Source organism: Equus asinus, chromosome 5, assembly GCF_041296235.1.
Source record: "Equus asinus isolate D_3611 breed Donkey chromosome 5, EquAss-T2T_v2, whole genome shotgun sequence".
NCBI lineage: Eukaryota > Metazoa > Chordata > Mammalia > Perissodactyla > Equidae > Equus > Equus asinus.
Genome location: NC_091794.1, coordinates 70,393,589 through 70,416,687, shown reverse-complemented (window position 1 = coordinate 70,416,687; position 23,099 = coordinate 70,393,589). Strand labels below are relative to the sequence as shown.

The 23,099-nt window shown below is 39.1% G+C and overlaps 2 protein-coding genes across 6 annotated transcripts in view; one reads left to right on the top strand and one right to left on the bottom strand.

Annotated features, from left to right (window-relative positions):
* Positions 1-996: 996 nt before the first annotated feature.
* On the bottom strand, positions 997-23,076 carry TMEM59 (transmembrane protein 59). Of its 2 annotated transcripts, none has more exons than XM_014844348.3 (8): positions 22,588-23,076; positions 17,347-17,452; positions 15,760-15,854; positions 13,221-13,373; positions 11,041-11,122; positions 10,073-10,154; positions 6,315-6,423; positions 997-1,644 (listed from the first exon to the last, which is right to left on the bottom strand). In XM_014844348.3, the coding sequence occupies exons 1-8, from the start codon at positions 22,774-22,776 to the stop codon at positions 1,489-1,491; spliced, it is 972 nt and encodes a 323-aa protein (XP_014699834.1). In that variant the 5' UTR covers positions 22,777-23,076; the 3' UTR covers positions 997-1,488. The 2 variants fall into 2 exon arrangements, with proteins under 2 accessions (XP_014699834.1, XP_014699832.1); XM_014844346.3 differs by having other exon boundaries at positions 10,073-10,157; positions 22,588-23,067.
* TCEANC2 (transcription elongation factor A N-terminal and central domain containing 2) overlaps positions 21,801-23,099 on the top strand; it is a 35,609-nt gene continuing 34,310 nt past the window's right edge. Inside the window, exon 1 of one of the 4 annotated variants that reach the window (XM_070509853.1) lies at positions 21,801-22,491. The gene's annotated coding sequence lies outside the window, so the exon portion shown is untranslated. Of the gene's footprint in view, positions 22,492-22,829; positions 22,966-23,099 lie in introns of those variants that run through there. The other 3 variants (XM_070509854.1, XM_070509855.1, XM_070509858.1) reach the window with 3 other exon arrangements.

Here is a 23,099-nt window from a genome sequence, read left to right as displayed (position 1 = left end):
CGTGTCGTTGTTCGGATGAGGGCCGCCTTTCCTGACGGCGGGCTCTCTGACTACACACCTGCAGCATTCTGCATCCTGCCTCAGTCTGCTTCACTGGGGGCGAACAGTTCAACGTGTAGGTGGTTAAGGGACGTTATGGACCACGGGTGGGAAATAGGACAACTGGGCCTTTTTTTAAGGTAACTCCAATCCATTCCTCATGTTTTGTAACTTTTCTCACAAAAAATAAGAACGAGACAACGACCGCTTGACCACAGCTGCTGAGTAATGGCCCCTCCCTTCCCCATCTGGACGTGTGCACATCCTTTCTCACCGGCTGTCCTCCAAACCCAGACAGACTCTTTTAAAAACTGAAACCTATATTTGGTGACCAAAGTCTTACTTGATTAGTTAACAACTGTACTTTCTTTTGATTCAGAGAAAGCTGACAAACAGGCTGTAAGGTAAGTGCGTGGCCCTTCAGTCAAGAAGCGCTACCGCAGCGGCCAGCGCGCCCCTTGAGTAAGGAAAGCAGGGGCTTGCAAAGCCACTTAACACTTCATGGTACGACGACACCGAGTCATGCTAAGATTCTGGGATACTATGCTACCTGGTATCGCGGTTATTTTAAAATCTGTATTATTGTGGGTAAAGGAATGGCAGTAACAATAGTTTTGCCAAACAAAATCTATACTTAATTCTGCATCAGAGTCTAATTCTTACAGTCAAAATGAAAAGTTTTCTCTGAAAATATCTTTAACTTATACTTGATATGCTTTTTAACAGAAAAATAGTGCTTTGGAAAGATGCATCCACCAAAAAAATCCATAGCCTGTGTAAAATAACATAAAATGCACTTCTGAGAGGATCATTTTTGCTTCAGTTTGTTCCTTGATTATCATATTATACAGCAATAAACAGACATAGAACAATTCATCCTTCTTTTCTAGGTTGCGTAGGGGTGAGAGGGACGATCTGGAAAATCAGGAGTATATTAACTCAAATTTCAGCACATAATTATTCAAATAAAATTTTAATGATTTCAGTTCAATACAACTGAAAATGTAGTGTCATTAAAGGGCATTTCTTGCTAAATTTCAAATTACAGGTTGTGGGCCATTTCTGAGCAGAAGCATCAAATCCTACTGAGTACTCAGCTTGCTAACTAAGCTGACTGACGGCATCACGGTAGGAGGTGGGGAAAAGCAAGGATCAGCTCACAGAATTTGGCTAAGAAAGCAAACAAACAAAAACAATGCAAACAATAATTAAAGTAGTTACAGATATTAGTAAAATAAAAATACAATCCCAAATATCCATCTCTTAAATTACTAGAAAAAAATTACAGATAAAGTTACAGCAAATACAGTCTTCACAGATTTGGGTAACTTTATTTGCACTTTATAGTGATTTTTAAGCCCTATATCCAATGAAACCATTTTAAAAAGCACTATGAGGAATGGAAATTTAGATGTCTATTACGCTTTTCTTTAAAAAAAAAAAGAAAGCTTAAATTTCTGAATGAGCAAGATTGACTTTTGTAGGTAGAGGCCCTGCTTCTTCATGATCTTCAGCTTTAGATCTGACAACCACAAGAGAAGCAGCTGGATATCTGTTTAGCTTTTGTTCATTCATAAATTCCAAGTCACCATAGATACTCAGCTTCTGCAAAAGAAAATCAACGCATATTAGCAATTTGGATAATTAGGAACCTCTCCGAGTAAATCTACAAATAATAATTTAATCTATGAATATTTGGTAACAAAAAATTCTATAAACATCCTCAAGAATGAAGAATGCCTATACTCAAAGTTTCATAGATATGTGATTCAGCTCCCGGTGGAGGGCCAAAGAAAACTCTTCCATATGTACCAACTCAAAATACTTAGAAGTACAACTGAGTATCAAGAGTAATTGCTCGGGTTTAAATGGAGTTAGTGTGGTCATACCAAGAACACTGATTCTGGATGTCTGATGCCTTAAGTGATCAATTCCTTTAAGACCTTAGCGCTGTGACCAAGTGGTCAAGTGATCTGTGGAAAGTTTCTCTGTTACTAAATGTTTTAACTTAGTTAGAAAATATGTGCTATTTTATAAGGCTGTGAGTAGAAGAAAGAAGAAACACTTTAACAGTGAAAGAAAGGTCTTCACAAACATACAAAAGCTCCTCAAATTACTACTATGATATCCAAGAAGATACTAAAACAAAAGAATGAAAGCATAAAACAGAATCCACACAAATGTCATAAAACTCACTGGAGCATAATGGCAATGTCTAATATCTTTTTTTTTTGAAGATTGGCACCTGAGCTAACAACTGTTGCCAATCTTATTTTTTTTTTCTTTTTTCTGCTTTTTCTCCCCACATCTTCCCAGTACATAGTTGTATATTTTAGTTGTGGGTCCTTCTAGTTGTGGCATGTGGGATGCTGCCTCAGAATGGCCTGATGAGTGGTGCCATGTCCGCGCCCAGGATCCGAACCGGCGAAACCCTGTGCTGCCGAAGCAGAGCGCGCGACCTTAACCACTCGGCCACAGGGCTGGCCCCTCTAATTTAATCTTTTGAAAGTAGGTCTGTTTAGATGTGGGTCTATCTCCTAAAGGCAGAAAAGCAAAGTGAAAAGTTTTTACTAAGAAATGGGATAGATTTTGCTGTTAACTCACATGGCAACAAATCTCTGAATTCATTAGCTAAAAACTGAAGTGCTGACATTACTGACAGGACAACTGACTAGATTATAAAGCAAGAACCACACAGAAGTACTTGATATTGGAAAGGCGCTTTTAAAAGATGTTCAATAAAGAGCAGCTTCCGGAGTTTAAGCACCTATCAGTACTGACTCCTGCTGCAACATGGACGAACCTTGAAAACTATGCCAAGTGAAAGAGGCCAGACACGAGGGTCATGCACTGGTTGTCTATGGCAGGCAGGGTGGTGGTGGTGCTTGGAAGGGAGGAGGGAGTGACTACTCATGAGTACATGTTTTCTTTTTGGGGTGAAGAAAACCTTCTAAAAGTGACTGTTGTGATGGCTGCTTCCTTGAACATGTTTCAGATGTGGTCTGCTGCCCACTGTTTCAAGGCAACAACTATCCTGCAACAGGGAGGCGGCTCTGTTACTCTGGAGAGGGGTCAGAAATAACTTATGTTCCAATAACAAAATCAAGGAAAAGGCTTCACGAAAGCAAAGTTTTAAAGTGGCTTTTGGCCAAGAAAATCTGAATAATTATTGTAATGCTAAGTTCTCAGTTATTTTTATAGTAAACAAAGGAGAAAATAGCAGGGAAGGAGTATTTATACTGCAATATTTTTAAACAAGAAACAAAACATTAATATGTATTAAAAATTGTTTATACTGAAAAGAAATCCACTAAAACGGCAATACAATAGTTCTGGATGACAGGATGAGTGACTTTTTCTGCTTCTGTATATGTACTTAACAAATTTCTACACTAAGTTTATAGTACTTTTATAATAAAAAATATAGTTGAAACACCATTACCTAGCCAAAGTGTGGTTTCACATACAAAGTAAAGCCTAAAAGCAGCGAATCCACATGGTTGTTTTCCACACATTTTTCTAGAAAATAAATGTCCTTAGAAAAGTATAGGCTCTTTGAGGGTGTGGCCATAATTTTAATTAAGAATAGGAAAAAGAGCTCTAGAGAGAGGCAAGAAAGTAACATCCACATGGCAGATATCTGGAGGGAACGTAACAGCTGCCAACAGGACTCCTCGTGGGGTCTCGACGCCTTGGGCTTTATGATCACAGGGGTCTGGGGAGCACATGTGGGGACAGTGAGGTGATCCTTACTTGCAAATAAGGGGAGAAAATTTCTCACAGAACTAAAACTATACAATCAAAACAAAATTTATCACAGCAGAGATAACATCTAAAAGGAAGAGAGAGATCAGGAGTCATCTGAAAGGGAGGGAAAGGTCCCCAGGTCTGTAGGATGTAATCAAAACCACAATGAGGCACTGACGTGTCTCAACACCCAAAGAAGAGGCTGCTTCCATAAGTCTAGCAAGGACTAAGAGAGAAAACACTACGAAATAGCCATCTGAGAACTATTTGGATCAGAGAGAGTTTGAAGGTCCTGGCTCAAAAACATGAACCGTGCGGTCCTGGTGGTGTCTATCTTCCTAGTGTCCAACAGGGTACATGGGGACAAGCTCCTAAGATGAATCACACAATCAGCTCCCCTGTTTATGATTCCAGGATAACTAAAGAAACTTAAGGGTACTGGTTTTGGAATCAGACTATCTGGATTCAAATTATAGTTCTACCACTTACTGGTACGTGACCCTGGGGCAATTATACTCTCTTGCTGTTTTCATAGGTAGAAAATGGGGATAATAACAGCAGCCATCTCACAGCGTTAGTGAAAGGACTAAATGAGCTAATTCATATAAAACACCTAAAAGAGTGCCTAGTAGGAAGTGCTCAACATTTGTCAGTAGGCCTGGGAACCAGAATCCAGGTTGTGGTGGATTTATCATGGTAAATTCCACCTGAGGCTAGCCACTCGGTCTTTCCTGGCAACAACCAGGCCAATCTCTATGTGTGTCTTTCTTTTACAAGGGGCATCCTAAGAGTAAGGAGAAGGAATTGGGCTAATGATACAAAAAGGAAGGAATGCAAAGTGCCACAGAGTGGGGGGTCAACAACGATTTATTACTATAGGTTTGTAGCTTAGGTGCCATGAGGATTTAGAGTGCGTGAGGTAGCTCAAAAGGAAGTAACAGGCAAAGGCAATCCTATGTAAGATGGGTAATTTCAGATTTATCAGGAACAATAAAATGATTAAAATATGGACATCGGAACTAAACAAGAACACAAGTAGCAAGAGGATGTCATCAGTACATTCTATGAGTTTCATAGAAATTTACCCATCCTTTAATACCTCCAGAATTCAAGATTCTTCTTAATCCAGTCCAGCTTTATCCATTTATCCATTTGGTTTAATTTCCTAACTGAAGTTCTTTTAATCAAGTCAGTTCCTTACAGTCCTTTCCTGATAGCTTATTCTTGTCTGTCTCTGGAAAAGCTGCTCACCCTCCTCTCTCTGCTAACCCATTCTTCAAAGTTTAGGTCAAGACCCTCATTATCTAAAAAGCCTCAGCTGACATCCCAGCACATAGTCTCCGCTTTCCTTAACACTTTATACATTTATTATTTGTGCCACTTAAACACCTTATCAACCACAGGAAAGATGGTATACAGGAAAAAACACAGGAGTTTTGAGTCAAAAGACATGAGCTTAAGCCCAACCTCAATACTTTCATAACTGTGCAGTCCTGGGAAGGCCACCCGGACTTTGTAAGCCTGTTCACTCATCTATAAAATGGATAATGAAAGCTGCTTTTGAGTACTGCCGGACATGTAAGATAAATGAAAATACTTCTTAAATTTTAAAGAACTATGTAACTGTTAGTTATTAACATTATCCTGTCCCAGTTTCCAGCTGCCTGTATCACGTACCATCTTAATAAAAAATATGAAATATAACATTATCTTAATCATTATTCATGTGTAAATCTTATATTAAAACATACCCTTATAGTCTATTAAGATAAAACTGCTGTTCAAATACCATGCTGGACACATACCAACTACTTATTGTTAGATTCTATTTTAATTTCTCTCTTCTTTTCTCTCTTTTAATATTGCACTTTGGAGGCACAAGAGGACTAAAGTTTATTTCAGTTGGATTTGATGTCAACAGACATTATTACTGTATATTTAGATATATAAATAACTTTCTTTCCTTGAAAGCCAGTTGGATCATCAAATTACAGCCTTGTCCCCAAATAAAATTCCTTTACTTCAACAGTTGAGTTTCTTGGGCCAGTTAAATTTTCATTACCAAGGAAGTCACAATAGTTTTCCATCTCACTCAGGGTTAGATACCAGAACACGGTAACTCAAAATCAAACACTCCCACCTTGCTGCTTCTAAAGCAGCAATTACACCTTAACATTTGTGGCAATTAATTTACAATTTTAAGTGGTTCTACAAGTCTTCTTTCATATATATCACTTAGAAACTGATGTCAACAGGTTCTTTTCAGTCGCAAAGAACCTGGGAGAGAGAGACACTACTCAAACCAGCCAACATATATGTCACCATGGTAGGTAGCATCACAGAAAACTGGGAACAGCGATTGTTGTGCTGCAAAACTCTAATTTTCATGTGTGTGATTATCATCACCAAATCTTCTCTCACTCTATTAGTAGAGGGGCCTTGTTTTTCTAGTTAAACAAATAAGGCATTTAAAAGGTAAATCATGTGGCTCGGTCTTCAAATGGCCTGAGGGTTAGAATTCAACCTACCTCAGAGGGAACATACTGCTCCACAGCTGTAGCGACAGTTGCACAACAAATCCAGAGCAGTACCATCACCGAGAGGACAAGGGTCATGGTCAAAATCCACCCAGAGTTACTGAAAAAAATCAATAATTAGCCATGTTAAAATTTCATAATATAAGGAGATTCTTAATAACTAAAGGCCATCAACGTTATGTACTCATAACATATTGTAACAATACAATTAAAACTTCATGTGTGCTACCTTTAAAACTGTTTTTAAAAACATGCTTATAGAAGGAAATACTATAATAGCTATTATATTAGGGTGGCATGATGCTCCTTCCTCCACTTCTCATGTTTCTGTAATACGGCTATATCACCTTTATAATTAAAAAAATCAGACATACTGGCTTTCTGCTAAATGTAAAAAATTACAGCAAATTACTGCCAAGGGTATTTCTAAATTACCAAATGAGATAAGGCAAATGAAAGCGTCCCATAAATTGCATACTGCAATACAAATGTCATATATTATTTTGCAAGGAATTATGATGATACTTGCTTTAAGAAAACCCAATATCTCAAAGAGTTATGGTATAGATGGGTAAATTATAAAATGATCATTTGTTTTATAAAAGAATTCACAATAGGCTTCCAGAAGTTCAACTTATGCAGAACATTTCAAATATTTAATTTGCCACAATTTACTTATATTTCAATTTACAAGAGCACATCTATTATGAGGTACTCTGTACCCACTATAGCATTTCTTAGTAAAGAGAGATTTTAATCATAAGAAAAATATAAGTATCTTAAGGTAGAAGGCCAGGTACAAGAATCAGCAACCGAGTTTTTCCATAATTGATCTATCATTTGCCAAACTATACATTAAGATTCCAAGAACAGGAAAAATCAACCTATTTTTAAATATTAAGAATCTAATTCTGAAAAACTCTGTAATTAATACAGGTAGTCCAATTTTCACATCTGTACTCATCCAACACTGCCTAATAAAAGATCTGTACTTACCACCATAACACATTCACTTGATGGTCTGCCAACACTTGAACATGCTAAGGAAAACCTATGCACAGTCCTTGTTTGTCTCCCAGCAAAAGAGGTGGACTTTGGAAAAAGCACTGCATCTAAAGGCAGGGAATGCCTATATGATGCTTTAAGTATTCTAATTTTTAAATTTTTTTTTCTTGTGCAATTTTTTTTTTTTTTTGAGGAAGATTAGCCCTGAGCTAACGTCTGCCACCAATCCTCCTCTTTTTGCTGAGGAAGACTGGCTCTGAGCTAACATCCGTGCCCATCTTCCTCCACTTTATATCTGGGACACCTGCTACAGCATGGCTTGCTGAGTGGTGCCATGTCCGCATCCGGGATCCAAACCAGTGAACCCCAGGCTGCCGAAGTGGAACGTGTGAACTTAACCGCTGTGCCACCAGGCCAGCCCCATTAAGTATTCTAATTTAGAAAGATAATAGAGTACAAAATATTTTTAATGGAAAAACACCCCATTTACATATTCTAGCCCTAACCTGGGTACTAAGAAATTTCCTTCCATGAAATGTGAAGGATGTATTTGATATCTGGATTCTGGTAACAACTAGTTAGAGTCAATCTGCTGCTTCAACCTTCACAACAAAAGAATCCTACAGGTTCTCAACTATCTCCATTATTTTCTGTTCTGCTTGTCCACTGCCCTAGTTCAGGCCTCATAATTTCTTGCCTGGTTTACCGGAGCTCTCCAACCTGGTCCTCTACCCTTCACACAGAGGCTTCTTCCTGATACTCACATTTGATTACTTTCCTGCTCCTATTTAGTTCCTGTCTACCTGGTTTGGTCAAATCTCTGACTCTCCATACATATTAATGTACCTTACATATTCATTAGGAATGCAGCACAGCTAAAAAAAAATAAGCAAGTGTGATACAACTAGCAAAAATCTCTTCTCATGATTTAAGACTTATTTCTATCTCCTCTGTAAACCCTCCCTTTGAAACTTCTGACAGACTTAGGTATACTCCTTGTCTTCCTCATGAGAGGGGGGTGTGTGTGCGTGCACATGATATATAGCAATCACTATTGTGCTGTTCATTGTTTGCATGTCTGTCTCTACCACACAGACAGAACTCTATACAGGCAGAGATTGAACATCTTTTCTTAGGTCTCAAGTCCCTAAAACAGTGCCTGGTACCTAACAGACGCTCCAAAAAGAAATGGCAAGTGAAAGAAATGAGTGTGGCCTCAATTTCCATTGTAGAGGCCAAGAGTACCTCCATAACGCTATGTGGTATAACAACAAGGAGCACCGCAGTGAGAGTCAGAAGACCAGACTCCACTGACGAGCTGGGTGACCTGACAGTGGATGGATAACCTTGGGGACAGCTGATTCACCTCTCTGATCCACCTACTTATCACTGGGTACTCTTCTAAGAGTCGAATGAGATCACTGAAGGAAAAAAACATTTAAACAGGAATACTTTTTATTAAAATGTAGGATACTATTATAATAATTCATGTTTGTGCACAGAAACTTCTAAGGATTACATCTCTAGTTATAAGGTTAGTTGTCCCTAAATTAAACATTTACAAACTTACTTTTAAAATGTTAGAATTTAAACAACAACATAAAATACAAAAAAATGTTAAAAGTCAGTAAGTCACCAAGAAGATGCTAGGTAGTGCAGTATTGACAATAAACTGTAACCTAAGATTAGGTGATTTCTTAGCTCTCATAAGACTATCAAACTGCAACAAAAATACTAAATACTGGAAAGAGAAAAATTGCCCCTTTTTTGCACAGGGTCAAAAGCAGATTTAGAAATGAAAGAAAGGGAAAGTCTAAAGTTAAATCCTCATTTTCTCACCCAGTCTTTAAAGACTTTGTTCAGTAAAATGTATTAATTTTTAGGTTTCAATATAACTGCTGATACCTGATAAAACCTGTTGAGAAATGATTTCTATCACAAGATGCTTCAGGAAGCGTGTAGTTGGACCACCGCGGTGTTACACTTGACACAGAACAGCCACTAGAGTAGACACACCGTGAGGGCTAGCACTTGTTTACCGTCGCTCTACTCAAGAGCTCAGCCTGGTATCTGACACAGAGTACAGAACTATTAATAAATGCAGTCGCCCACTGCCTTTCTCTTTGTTTTTTCTTCTTTTGGTGGAGGGGTTACAGGGTGAGGGCTCACCTCAGAACTTTTTGGAGGAGAAGCAAGCATACTTTGATAAAACCCTCATCACTCTCAGAAGACTTGATATTCCTTCCTAGGAGGGCAGAAGGTACCCATTAACTCTGCCTGCCCACTTTCCCCTGCCATCCTTAAGAATCTTTGGTTTGGAGTTGACACTCCTTAGCAGAGAACACAAAGCCCCCCTAATCTATAGCTCTTATCTACCTCCCCTAGACTCGTGTGTGGCCATACAGATAAAAACAAATATCTGACTCCCAAACCACTCAGACGTACTTTAAAGCTTAATTTAAATGTCTGGAGAAGCATATTTCTTAACATAAATCAAGGAATCCTAACAAGAACAAGAATGCTTTTATAATGTGAAAAAAAATACCCACTTCAGTTTTATTAAAGTACTATGTATATTACCTTTTAAACAAACTAAAATATCTGAAAGTATAAGTTTGGTAGGAAAAAGGTAAAAATGTTTACTTTTGAGTAGCTAATATAATTTTAAAATAATAAAAAGGAATGCATCTCTGATACAAGCCAGATTTTATCTCCTAGACACATAAATAAAGAGGAATACATACAGAGAGAGGCATCTTAAAAAGCCATCACTTTCTCCATCTTCAAGATAGTCCCTGTGTGCTTGTGAACTTCTCATTTGCAGATCTGCTGAAATAACAAGGTACAAGTTTATGATATCCTATATTTCAAAAGCTAGTCTCAAATAACTACTTCTAGATACATACACTGTACAGATATCTGGTTGTTTTTATAAGTGTAATCTGATACACTTTATAATGAATGCAAGTTCCTCTGGCACATCCAAAACCAAATGGATTTCTACCATGTTATAGATTTCCTATTTTATTTTCAAATTCTTATTGACATTGATGCTTCTGTTTAATTACATGTGGGCCTGAATAATAGAATTTGTTTTATTCTATTCTAAAGTTAAAGGTGGTCTTATGTTACATGCTGTCATTATCCACCCACCAAAATAATTAGAAAGTTAATTAAATCAGTATCCAAAATAAGATATGAGCTAATATATTTTACAAGGTAAGCTCAGCTTTAGCTTGATGTTTTACATTCCTGTAAGTTAAAATTCACTTCTAGCATGGAAATAAAAATAGAATAGGAACTCACACTTTTGGGGTAGTTTGACTGTTTGGTTAGTTTACGGGGAAATATCAGAATATTTCATTAGTTCATACTGAAAACATCTCTCAAAGCCACCTAAATGTTCTTAGAATAGTGGTTCTCAAAGTGTGGCCCCCAGACCAGCAGCACCAACACAACCTGGGAACTTGTTAGAAATGAAAATTCTCAGGTCCTACCCCAGATCTAGTAAGTTGAAACCTTTGAAAGTGGGGCTCAGAAATCTGTTTTAACAAGTTTTCCAGATCCTAATGCACGTTAAAGTTTGAGAATCACTGTTCTCAAATTATTTGTTCACCTTCCATTAGTGTAAAAACCATCACACAACCAATTCTACCACAACCAGATTTGACTGCTAAGGTTTTTATCCCAAGCTACTTAAAATAAAACTTACAGGACATTTTGCTTAGTGACGAGTCTTTCAAATTTGTAGGCTCCTGCTCCAACTGTGGAGCATACTGGATTTCTGGCTTAGACTAAAACGATAAGGAAAGCAATTAAGTCATTTGTACTTCTTAAGCTTTTCTCAGTAGCGAGTTCTGTAACACATCATCTCTATAAAAATTCAAACTGAGAAAAAGCAACAAAAGTATGGTGTAAAAAATAAAACACATTAACCACAATATATTTTAATTGTACTTCCTAAACATCAGATCCAGTGCCTTGCAAAGAAACAGACAGATTTCTGGCATCATCAAATATTTAGCCAGTTTAACTTCCTGACAACATTAAAAAAGAAAAAAAGGACAAATTATAATATACTGCATTAAATATCATACCCTGAAAAAATGAACTCTAATTCATTTATGAATTAGATGAAAATTGATCAGGAATACTTTAGCAGACTGCCAACATTTTTGGCTAAACACATATTATCTCTATTTTTTCTCATCTGAAATATCCCATTCTTCTCTAAGTTTGAGCAATTCATAAATTACAGCTAAGCACTCCATACTTTACAGCTATAAAGCACTAGAGGAGGGTTTCTCCATCCTAGTTACACTCAAGCTGACACAGAGAGAGAAGCAGACCTAATCTCACTTCTAACCAGGAATGAGGGCTCCACTCTTGGGGTCAACTTAAGCTTTAACTTAAGTAGCTTTAGGACACAGAACTTATTCATGAATTTAAAGCAAGAAAATTCCTCCTGTATTTTACTTTTTATCAAATTAAGTACAGGGGACCCAAAGCTCAGGATAGTGCTAAAAATCACATACTTATTTGTCTTACAGTAAGCCATTCAATTAGCAATAATTGAAATGTTTAATTAAATTACTACCAGAGAGAAGACACTGCCACGCTATAATTTGTTGGCTGGTGAATTTGAGGAATTCACCAAATTAAAAGGAAGACAGATGGTAGGGTGGTGTGTGAGCCCTGGAGCTCAGGGAGCCTGCATGTGAGGCCTAATTCTGCTAACTGGCAGGGTGACCTTAAACAAATTAGGCTCTCAGTTTCCTCACCAATAAAATAGGGATAATATTGTAACCTCATGAAGGTGTTTGAACATTTGAGACAATGTATATAAACTCCTAGTACACAAAACCTTCAGGAAACAGCAGCTATTATTATCACATCGCATGGTAAATAATGAGGTAGGAGAAAGTTACCTCTCCAGGAGTCAGTATGCTTTTCGGCAAACTCTCTTACAAGATATATGAGGAAAAGCACTATGAACAACTAAAAAATTACATCATATTGCTTTTCTCTAATATCTATATGTGATATATTTACATACCACTATTTATATTCAAATTACGTATGTTAATTATCCTTCTCTCTCACATCTAGAGGTTTCATTTTATCAATTTAACCACTACAAAATGTAGAAGACTCAGAGTTCTTGTTAGATAAGGACCAATGGGCTTTAGACAGGCTTCTAACGGGCAGAAGGAAAGGTAAGTCACAGTGTCCTGACACCCAATGTTTTCATGTAGGCCAAATAAATAATTATTACTTGATGATAAATATTTCTAACTGACTGAGTACATGGCTCTATGCCATTTAAGACATATACATTCATGGGGCAGGGCCGGTGGCTGAGTGGTTAAGTTCGTGTGCTCCGCTTCGGTGACTCAGGGTTTTGCCAGTTCCGATCCTGAGCGCAGACATAGCACCGCTCACCACACCATGTTGAGGTGGTGTCCCACATGCCACAAGTAGAGGGACCCACAAATAGAATATACAACTATGTAGTGGGGGGATTTGGGGAGAAAAAGCAGGAAAAACAAAAAGAAGACTGGCAACAGTTGTTAGCTCAGGTGCCAATCTTTAAAAAAGAAAGAAGGAAAGAAAAAAAGAAAGAAAAAAGACATATACATTTAGAGTCAGCTCTGATGGCCTAGTGGTTAAAATTTGGTGCTCTCACTGCATTGGTGGTCTGGGTTCATTTCCCAGTCACAGAACCACACCACCCATGTGTCAGTTGTCATGCTGTGGTGGCGGCTCACATAGAAGACCTAGAACGACTTATAACCAGAATATACAACCATGCACTGGAGCTTTGGGAAGAAAAAAAAGACATATATTTATTGCTATTGGTATTTAGGTGAAACAATGAAGCACAGTCATTACCTGGAATATAACTATTTTTCCATCATCAGCTTGAAGATAAAAAGTCCATGAAGAGGTTATAAAGCTCTGTGCAGAGTCCATCATGTCACTCCAGAATGACCTTACCAGAGTTAGAGGGAAGAGGAGATGCATTTTTGGCATCAGGGACATGAGCTTAAAAAAAAATTAAATCAGAATAAATTATTTTTTATATATGTATATTCAAGAGAGCAACATAATCAAGATTCCCCAAATCCTTATTGGGACAGGATATAAACAATTAAGTGATCCAACTATAATCATTAACATTAGAGTAAACTCCTAGTTACCTATGCAAACTATGGTTAAAATCCCAGGGTACTTTAATTTGCCCCCAACACACTTATAAGCTACCTATCACCTCTATCAGAATAACAGGCTTCTGAATCAGGTCTAAAAATGTGGAAAATCAAGATTTGATTAAATAAGGATTAGCAAGGCCTCAAGAGGTAGGAGGCGGAAAGGACAAATCATACCATTCTCGTCTTTAACGCTTTCATGTAAAATAAACCATGCTGTACTGAACATCAATGAAAAAAGGAAGGGAAAAAAAACCAAAGGAATATATGCATAAAATGTGAGACATGTGACAACAGGGAAGGGTGAGGGGAATGTTTATGGGCTGAATATACATGGTAAGCTACTGATAAGATTTTAACATTACTTGGTATCATCTCCCCTGCAGTTCTGACTTGTTGATGTTTTTAGCAGCAATAGGCCCCTCCAGAGCACAAGTGTGGGAGACCATTTGCTGAACTCTAGAGATGGCTTTAGCTCTGCTATGTTTCAAAAGAGAGGTGTTATGGGGTAGTGAGAGCAGTTTTTAGAATCAAAAATCTGTACTCATGATCCAATTTTCCCACTCAATAGCTGTGAAATCCTTCATTGATTAATTCACTGAATAAGCCTTCACTGAGATTATAAATTTTAAGAGATCAGGGACCATGTGTGTTTTATTTGTCAATGTAGACTTGTATTTAATCTGTATAATCTACATATGACAGACGGGGAGAAGCAGCTAAACCAAACTGGGCTGAGAGGTGGTTAAGAAGGTGTCACAAAGGAAACAATACCTGCCCTGAGTCAAGAGGATTCACCAGGCAGATGGGGAGTATAAAGAACAGAGGCATGAAACAACACATTATATTATAAAAATTAAGAACCGTTCAGTATGTATACAATTAAGAGAGAAAAATGGCTCTTAAAAATTAGAAAATATGTTTAACATTACTCATAAGAGAAACACAAGTCAAAACTATAATAAAAGTGGTACATTGCCAGGGGCTGGAGGGAGGAGGAAAGGAGAATCACTGCTAATGGGTGTGGGATTTCTTTTGGGGTGATGAAGATGTTCTGGAATTAGGTACTGACAGCAGTTGCACAACTTTGTGAATATACCAGAAACTAGTGAACTGAATATTTTAGAAGGGTGAATTTTATAGCATGTGAATTATATCTCAATTTTAAAAATGGGTACAGATTCCATGGAGGGCAGTTTTGTTCTATTTCTCAAAATTAAAAATGTACATACCTCTTGACTCAGCAATTCTACTCCTACGATTTTATTCTATAATATAAATGTGCAAAATATGCAACATCATTTACAAATGAAAAAGATTAGAAACAACCTACATGCCCACAAATAAGGAACTGCTTAAATAATGATATATTCATACAATGGAATATTATGCCATGAAAAAAAATAAGTAGATATTCTTTATGTATATTTACATTTTAAAAAAGAAAGAAAACATGTATCCCTGTGTATACATAAAATACCTCTGTACTGGTAACCCTGGCTACATTAACGGAGGAACTCTGAGAGGCTCAGAGATATAGGGGTAGGACTTTGCACTATATACCCTTTCACCTTTTGAGTTTTATACCATGTATTTCTTATGCAAAAGTTAATAAAATTAAGAAAGCTCCCAGTATGCTTGGAGTACAGAGTTTGAGTGGTGGGGAATTATAAGGGATGAGCTAGGAAAGTCAGGAGCCAGACTGTGACTTAAATCTGTATGGAATGGGGAGCTACTGAAGTATACAAGGTAGGGGAATGATATGATGAGATTTCCACTTAGAAAATAAACATCTGGACACAACTAAAGGATGGACTAGAGGGGCTTAAAGTGGGAAAATACTTTGGAAGTTAGTTTAGTAATACAGATGAGAAATGATGATGATCTGAGTTAAGGCAATGGCACTGGGATGGGAAAAAAGGACTCTGAACCATCAATTTCTCTGAGCCTCAGATTTTTCATATGCAAAACGGGGATAATACCATCACTGGACCGTGAGAAAATACAAAATAAGATTATGGATGTGCGCATGCCTTTTAACAGTGAAGCACTATATGAAAATAATTATTCAACTGACTTTTCTACTTGCAAACATATAATTTGTTTGCTGAAAACTAATTATAAAATACAACACTAAAATAGGATCCAGTGGGCGATAAACATTTCAACGTAAGTCAGTGCAATCTAAGCAGGCAATTTTGAAAGGCAGTATTATTTCGTACTTGTTCTTGTCTCAGTTCAGCAAACGGCAGCTGATTCTGGCAACCAAGGTGGCAAGCATATTGCTCATCAGATTGGGAATAAGCTTCTGTACACGCTGTAAGAGAAAAACAGTCAAATTAGAAGCGGGGATAAAGAGAGAAAGAAAAAGGGGGAGGATAGAAAAGAAGGGATTCGCATTTTATAAAGAAATTTCTTATACTTAAAAAGTGCTTCATTAATATGAATTTCCAAATTTGGTAATTGTAGCAAATATATTATTGTAATAAAACCCCATATCTTCTACTTCCCACAAGTCAAACGTTTCAGGTATAAATCTTTTGATTACACATTCAGGCTCTGGCTACATGATGACCTTCACATGAGGGGATCCTCAGAGTTAAGGCTTACATGGTGGAAAACACAATGGACTGGCATCCTTAAGGTTTGGCTCCATCATTTGCTGGCTGTGTATGTGACTGGTGCTGACCTGTTTAACCTCTGTTGACTACTGATTTTTATATGTCTAAAATGGAGATGCTGCCCCCTACATCACGGGGTTGAACGAAATAATATATTTTAGTGATTTACATAAATGATATTACTGTTAACTGGATCACTGAGTTGAGAAGCAAGGGTATTCACATGCAAGGAAAAATAAAGCAATAAGTATGACACCCTAGATCTCTGAGAAAACTGAACTTAAAAAACGTTCTACAGCAAGATTCTGAAGTTGAAACGGGTTTCTACCAGATATATTTTCTCCAGTTAGTCCACTAGAGCCGTTTCTCTCTTGTGATACAATACTTCATCACTATAACAATTTTGTTTTTCTTTCCAACCCAGTCATGCATTTGTAGTATACTTCCAGAAGGTGCTAGATAATAAACTGAACAGAATTATATACATATGAAGATGGCCAGTTAGGAGACTGAGCCACAAAAAAATAAGGTTATATCATAGAGGCTAGATGTGAGTCACGGCATAGTGACAGAAAGGCACCTCCGGCTACACTGAATAAACAGTGTAATGTAATGAATAGAGAAAATTCCTTCATAGTTCTTTAGAAAGTTAAATGTCAATTTTGTCCTGATTACAGATTTCTTTTATTAAACACATCTCTTTCAGCAAAAGGTAAGAACAGTGCTTTAAGGGATGACAAAGACTCTGGTTATGTCTTTTACTGGCATGACCCACAAAGAATACACTATTACATACTGAGTCAAAGGCCTGATTCAGTACAAACTTGGAGCCACGTCAACTGGCCTATGATTGAAAGGCTTAGGAAAATTATACTATCCATCGAAAAGGTAGTGATGAATTATGAGAAGGGTAATTACCAGTGCATTTGTCTAAATCAAATGCTTGGTTAAACAAAGGTGTCCTATCCATAGCACAAAATAAATATTGTCTCAACAAACAGATGAAATTTAAAGCCCATGAAATTTCTAGCAGCAGCCCTAAAACTCTAACTTCATAATAATTAAAATATGCCGGATGACTAAACAGTATGCTTGTCATTTTCTGAGGAAAATACGTAAAAAGCATAACACAATTCAAAGAAAACACCAATGTTATATACTGCTGACATCATTAGCATAGCACCTTACCAGATTCACATTCCGATTTGGTCCGATTTAAGTCAGTTCCATCATCCACAAACTGACAAATTGAAAACAGTCTGCAACCTCTCTGACATGCATACAATTCCTCTTCCTAGGGAGTCCAAGAACAGGGAGGATTACCAAAAAATAACATTTTTCCCTCAGGGGAATAAAAAGTCAAAAAGAAAGCAAAGTTAGTAGGGTTTATTATAAGCTGTCCAATAAAAGTTTTATAAGTGACAGAAAGAAAAATGATAGGAGCCACGTAATACCCAAGATCTTTGCCACATAAAGAGGTTTCAGCTTCTTATTTTAAAAGTGATACTTAAGAAAGACGCCTAATGAATAAAAACATCACCCTTTCCCCATATTCCAGGGTCATATTTTGTGGGGAAAAAATTTAAAATAAAAATACATAATCAGAACTTTAAAAGAGGTAGAAATGAGTAAGCAAGTACCTCAGGACCAAGAGCACACTTTTGCCACATGAATATTTATACAAATCATCAGGCTTATCAGGAAAAGTATCATGACTTGCTTTACATGGCAAATATTGCCATAAAGACCCCCACAAAGTGAGGTACACATCTATAAAAACGCTCACATGAAAGGATTTTTAAAACTTGGCTTACGTAAGCTGTAAACACAAATAAGAGCAACAGTGTGATGTATGGGAAAGGCCACTGGAATCAGCCAGACCTGGATTAGGACCTTTTAGGTGAGAGATCCTGAACAAATTACTTTATCTATCTAAATTTCCATTTTCTCATCATAAAAGGAGATAATAGTTACAATAAATTATCTCCAAACTCCAAATGCTGGAAGACAGCTACTCCTAGCACAGTGCCTGGGACATAGAAGGTGCTCAACAAATAGTAGTAGTGTTAATCACAATAATAGATTTTTAAAACAGAAAACAACTGTTATAGGCATCATCGTACATGTAAAGGAGCTCAAGATAGAACAGATTCTTCATTCCCGGGAAATGTGAACTCCTTAGTAAGACTAATGACAATGTCTTCCACAGGCTTTTCTTCCACGAAATATGTGTAAGTAGTTGAAACAAACCAGTACATCTGGGAAAGCCCCCTCAACTTACTGTGTGATCCACTGTGTACAAACTGGCAGGCACCTAATAAGGACGGAAACAGCATGTGCACACACCAGTTAGCAACCAACGGAACACAAAGGTACTCACTGCTTTCCAGCAGAAGGATTACCAAAATTTATGCAGCAGCAACAATCCACTAAGAAGAGGTGGCTGCAGTCTAATATTAAACAGGCTTTATTATACAACTTAAAGTAGCACATTTTTGGACCTCAGTTTGTTGCAGTTATTGTTAAGGTGAAATTGAAAGAATTTCAACAATCATGATAAATTTCATACCCAAATGGCTTTTGCAGGCTTTGTAAAACAGGGGAAGAATTCTCTTGCGTCTTTGGAGCACCACATATTTCCTTACATTGCACAGAGGAAGCATCAGCTCATTAGTATGAGGTACCTGCATGCCATTTCATTTCCAGACATGTTTTCTTTGTTAAGCCTGCTCAATAAGCCCTCCTGTACCACTTTCAGAAGAGAGTATGGCATGAAGAGCCTAGGTTCAGGAATCAGTCCTGGTTTGAAGCTGAGCCTCACTACTTATTCTTCACAACCTTGGGCAAGTGACTTAATCTCTCTTTGCCTCAGTTTCCTTAGTTGTAAAACAGGGATAAGACTCTTACATCAATTTTGAATATGATGAGGATTATACATTTTATATCCACAATATCATTAATATTATGCTATACTATCTAATAAATAGACATAGATTAATAACATACTTAATGAGCACCCACAATGTGCCAGGTATCCTGCTAACACTTAATGTATTATACAACACTGGGCACAGAGTAGGCACTCAACTGGTAGCTATTAAGAATCATATCCTGGGGCCGGCCCCATGGCCGAGCGGTTGAGTTTGCGCACTCCGCTTCGGTGGCCCAGAGCTTCACCAGTTTGGATCCTGGGTGTGGGCATGGCACCGCTCATCTGGCCATGCTGGGGCAGCATCCCACATGCCACAGCTGGAGGGACCCACAACTAAAAATACACAACTATGTACTGGGGGTTTTGGGGAGAAAAAGGAAAAATAAAATCATCTTAAAAAAAAAAAGAACCATATCCTTACTCCAAGTGTTTCATGTTCTAGATAATATTATTATTCCAAGAAAAATTTCAAGACCTATGGGTATCCCAAATGACTGGCAAGCTTATATAAAATTATCTCCTCTGATTTAGAGCACAAGGAGGTAGAGCTCCCCACCAAACTGAATTCCAGCTAAATAATTAGAAAGAACTTCAATGACACTATCTATAGATTTTATATGCATTTTCTTATCCTGAGCTAAGCTAAGCTAACTGTTCTCTCAATATTTAGCATTACTACACTATACATATCAAACTGGCTTTATGACATGTAGTATAAAAATAACTTTCCGGGGGCTGGCCCCGTGGCCAAGTGGTTAAGTCTGTGTGCTCCGCTGCAGGCGGCCCAGTGTTTCGTTGGTTCGAATCCTGGGCACGGACATGGCACTGCTCATCAAACCACGCTGAGGCAGCGTCCCACATGCTACAACTAGAAGGACCCACAACGAGGAATATACAACTATGTACTGGGGGGCTTTGGGGAGAAAAAGGAAAAAATAAAATCTTTAAAAAAAAATAAATAAATAACTTTCTGTTGCCATGTGTTGGGTGCTGTGTTAAGAGCGCCACATATATTATCTTTAATCTTCACACTAGCTCCGCAAGATGTGAGGAGTTTTTGTTTTTGTTTTTTTACAGCTGACAAAAGGAAGTTACAAGAAGTTAAGTGATCAGCAAGGATACACAGATAGTAAAAGTGGAGCTGGGAACGGAACCCAGGTTTGCATGGTGCCAGAGCCCACATTCTGTTAAAAAATGACCAGGCTGGCTCTAACTAGCTTTATTATTAGAATTACCTATGTGTCTTGTATTTGTATTTGGACCTAGACAAATTATGCAATTGCACTTTTGAGGAATGTTAAAGGGTAAAATATAATAATTTTTAAATAACTACTTACAACAAGGTAAAGTATTCTACTTTCTTGCAACAAATAATTAATTCTGAAAAAGTCATTAAAACGAGATTTCTATCTCCCAGTTACAAATATCAGACCAAGAGAAGCTGAGTTTGTAAATTCATCTAATTTCTTACAACACACACTGCTTTTTCCTAAACTGTAAAGCACAATAATTTGGAGGAGGGCCACCAGAAAACACTAAATTAATTTTTTTTTTTGAGGAAGATTAGCCCTGAGCTAACTGCTACCAATCCTCCTATTTTCGCTGAGGAAGACTGGCTCTGAGCTAACATCTGTGCCCATCTTCCTCTACTTTATACATGGGACGCCTACCACAGCATGGCCTGCCAAGTGGTGCCAGGTCCACGCCCAGGATCTGAACAGGTGAACCCTGGGGTGCTGAAGCGGAACGTGCGCGCTTAACCGCGGCACCTTAACCACTGTGCCACCGGGTCAGCCCCTAAAGTAAATACTTTTAATCAACTTTATTTCTGTCAACAGAAAGTAGACAGTTAATAAATTTTAAGTCCAGGACATACAGGGAGTCAGATGATTTAGGTTCCTGGTGAGAAAAGCTTTAATGAATAAAAAGACTTACAGATATCACATCAATTGTTAGAAAATAGTGGATATTATCAAAGTATCTAAAGTTTCCAGAAGTGTTTATCCTTTAGAATTGTTTATTCTCCCAGCATTCTGGTTCATACTACAAGTTTGCTAGAAAATCTCAAAAAAGTAAAAACAACAACAACAACAGCAACAAAGACCCACAACCAAACACTAGAACGATACAAAATAAATCTCTGTCCAATTCCAGGCCAAATCAATATTAATGAGTTTCCTCATGCAATCCTCTTAATGATGAAAGTTTATAAGAAAACAAGAAAATAATGTATTTAGGGACAGTATACACTGATTTAAGTCTGGAAGCCGTAATTTCTCATTTCTCTCTCTTGATTGCTACATTATTTGAAAACTCCACACTTCCTCTTGAAAATTGGTAATCCTCAGGCAACGGAAAATCCAGCAGTAAACAGACACACGGGAAGTGACAGCATTTAGAACTTTTCATTTCAAAGACCTGAAAGTACTTGCCAATAAGGAACACCTTAAACTTCCCTGGACCTGCCCTCGGAGTCACTTTGTAGTTTGAGGGAACAAAGAGCGCTAGCCACACAGTTAAGCAAACAGCATAGAGGAGACGAAGGAAAAACAAGGAGAAGACGACCAGCAACATCAGCAAAAGCTCTTAGAAAGGAAGGCAGTGGGGGAGGGAGGGGTATACCCAAATTATATATGGGCAAGGGCGGAGGAGTGACCAGCAATTTAGAATGTTGAGTAAACAGAGTTCTGGAGAAGCTGAAAAACAACTTGAGACGTGGAATGGAATTAAAGGAAAAGCAGCGCCAGGGGGCCGGGGGTCGGGGTGACCGGGCAGAGTGAAAGTGTCACTCCTCTCCATAAACTGCGGGACCCCCCCCATCCGCGGGGCAATCTCATTTTTTCACCCACTCCACGAATTCCCTGTCTTCTGCACTGAACGGTACGTTCTCTGAACGCTGAAACCTACTGCTGCTTCCGTAAGCCACCCCAGTCCCAGCGGCAGCGCCCTGCCCACACTAACAACACGGGCGGAGAGCCCTCCCCGGCCGTCTCACAACTCCTGGGGCTGCCGCCACCCATCTCAGACCGCAGTGGGGCTGTCTGCTCGTCTGACACCCAACACACTGCTCCCGGCCCAGAGAGGCGCTCAGGAACCAGGCCTTATGAACTACCCTTTCGAGAGCTGGCGTTTCTGCCCCTGCCCCTCGCCGTCCCTTAGGTTCCCTGAAGGTGAGGACTCCGCATTAATCATCCGTATCCTCCTCCCCCTCGGAGTTCTCGTCTCCCCTGCAACCCCGCAAGCTCCCGAAGGAAAGGGGTCGTGTCTTCCTTCTCTTGTGTCTCCCAGCCTATTACGGGGTAGGTGCCGCACAAACTTCCGGTAATGACAGCTGGAGCGGGGGGCCGGTAGGACGAGGGAAGAAAACAGGCGCTCCGCAGGTGGGAGACAGCGGCTGAAAGGTGGGTTCCACGGCCGGGTGCCCGGGGTCGACAGAGGCGCTAGCGGAGAGGCGGGAGGCCAGGGAGGGGTGGCAGCCCGTTTCGGATGGACCCTACCTTGGGGTAGGTGTGCAAGGGGTAGGTCAACTGACAGGCCCGGTGGCAGGACGCCGTATCTCCCAAGACCGAGTCAAACGCTTCGGCCGATGCGGTTCCCGAGCCTCTGGCCAGGGCCATGGTCAGCAGCAGCAGCGGCGGGAGCCCCAGTTGGGCCCTGACCCAGAGGCTCCCCTTCGGCGCCGCCATTTTGTTTCCCTCTGTCACAACAGCTCAGCTTGTTGCCGTTTTTTCAGGGTTTCCTCCTCCTTCCAGAGCCAGCCCCCTTTCCGACCCACGGGCCGCAGCTTCCGCCTCCGCCGTCTCCTCAGCTCCGCCCTGACCCGCCCCAAACTGCGGCCTCCCACCCGCCGGTCTGGGTCTACGAACTTCTCCCAGGTTAGCGAGAGGAGGTGGATCCAGCCATCGCGAGTATTAGCGCGAACCAGCGCCCCTGACGCCTTCCCTCCGCGAGGCACGCTGGGGCATGTAGTTCTCTGCGGGTGGGAGGCGCACGGTGCAGTTGGGAAAGT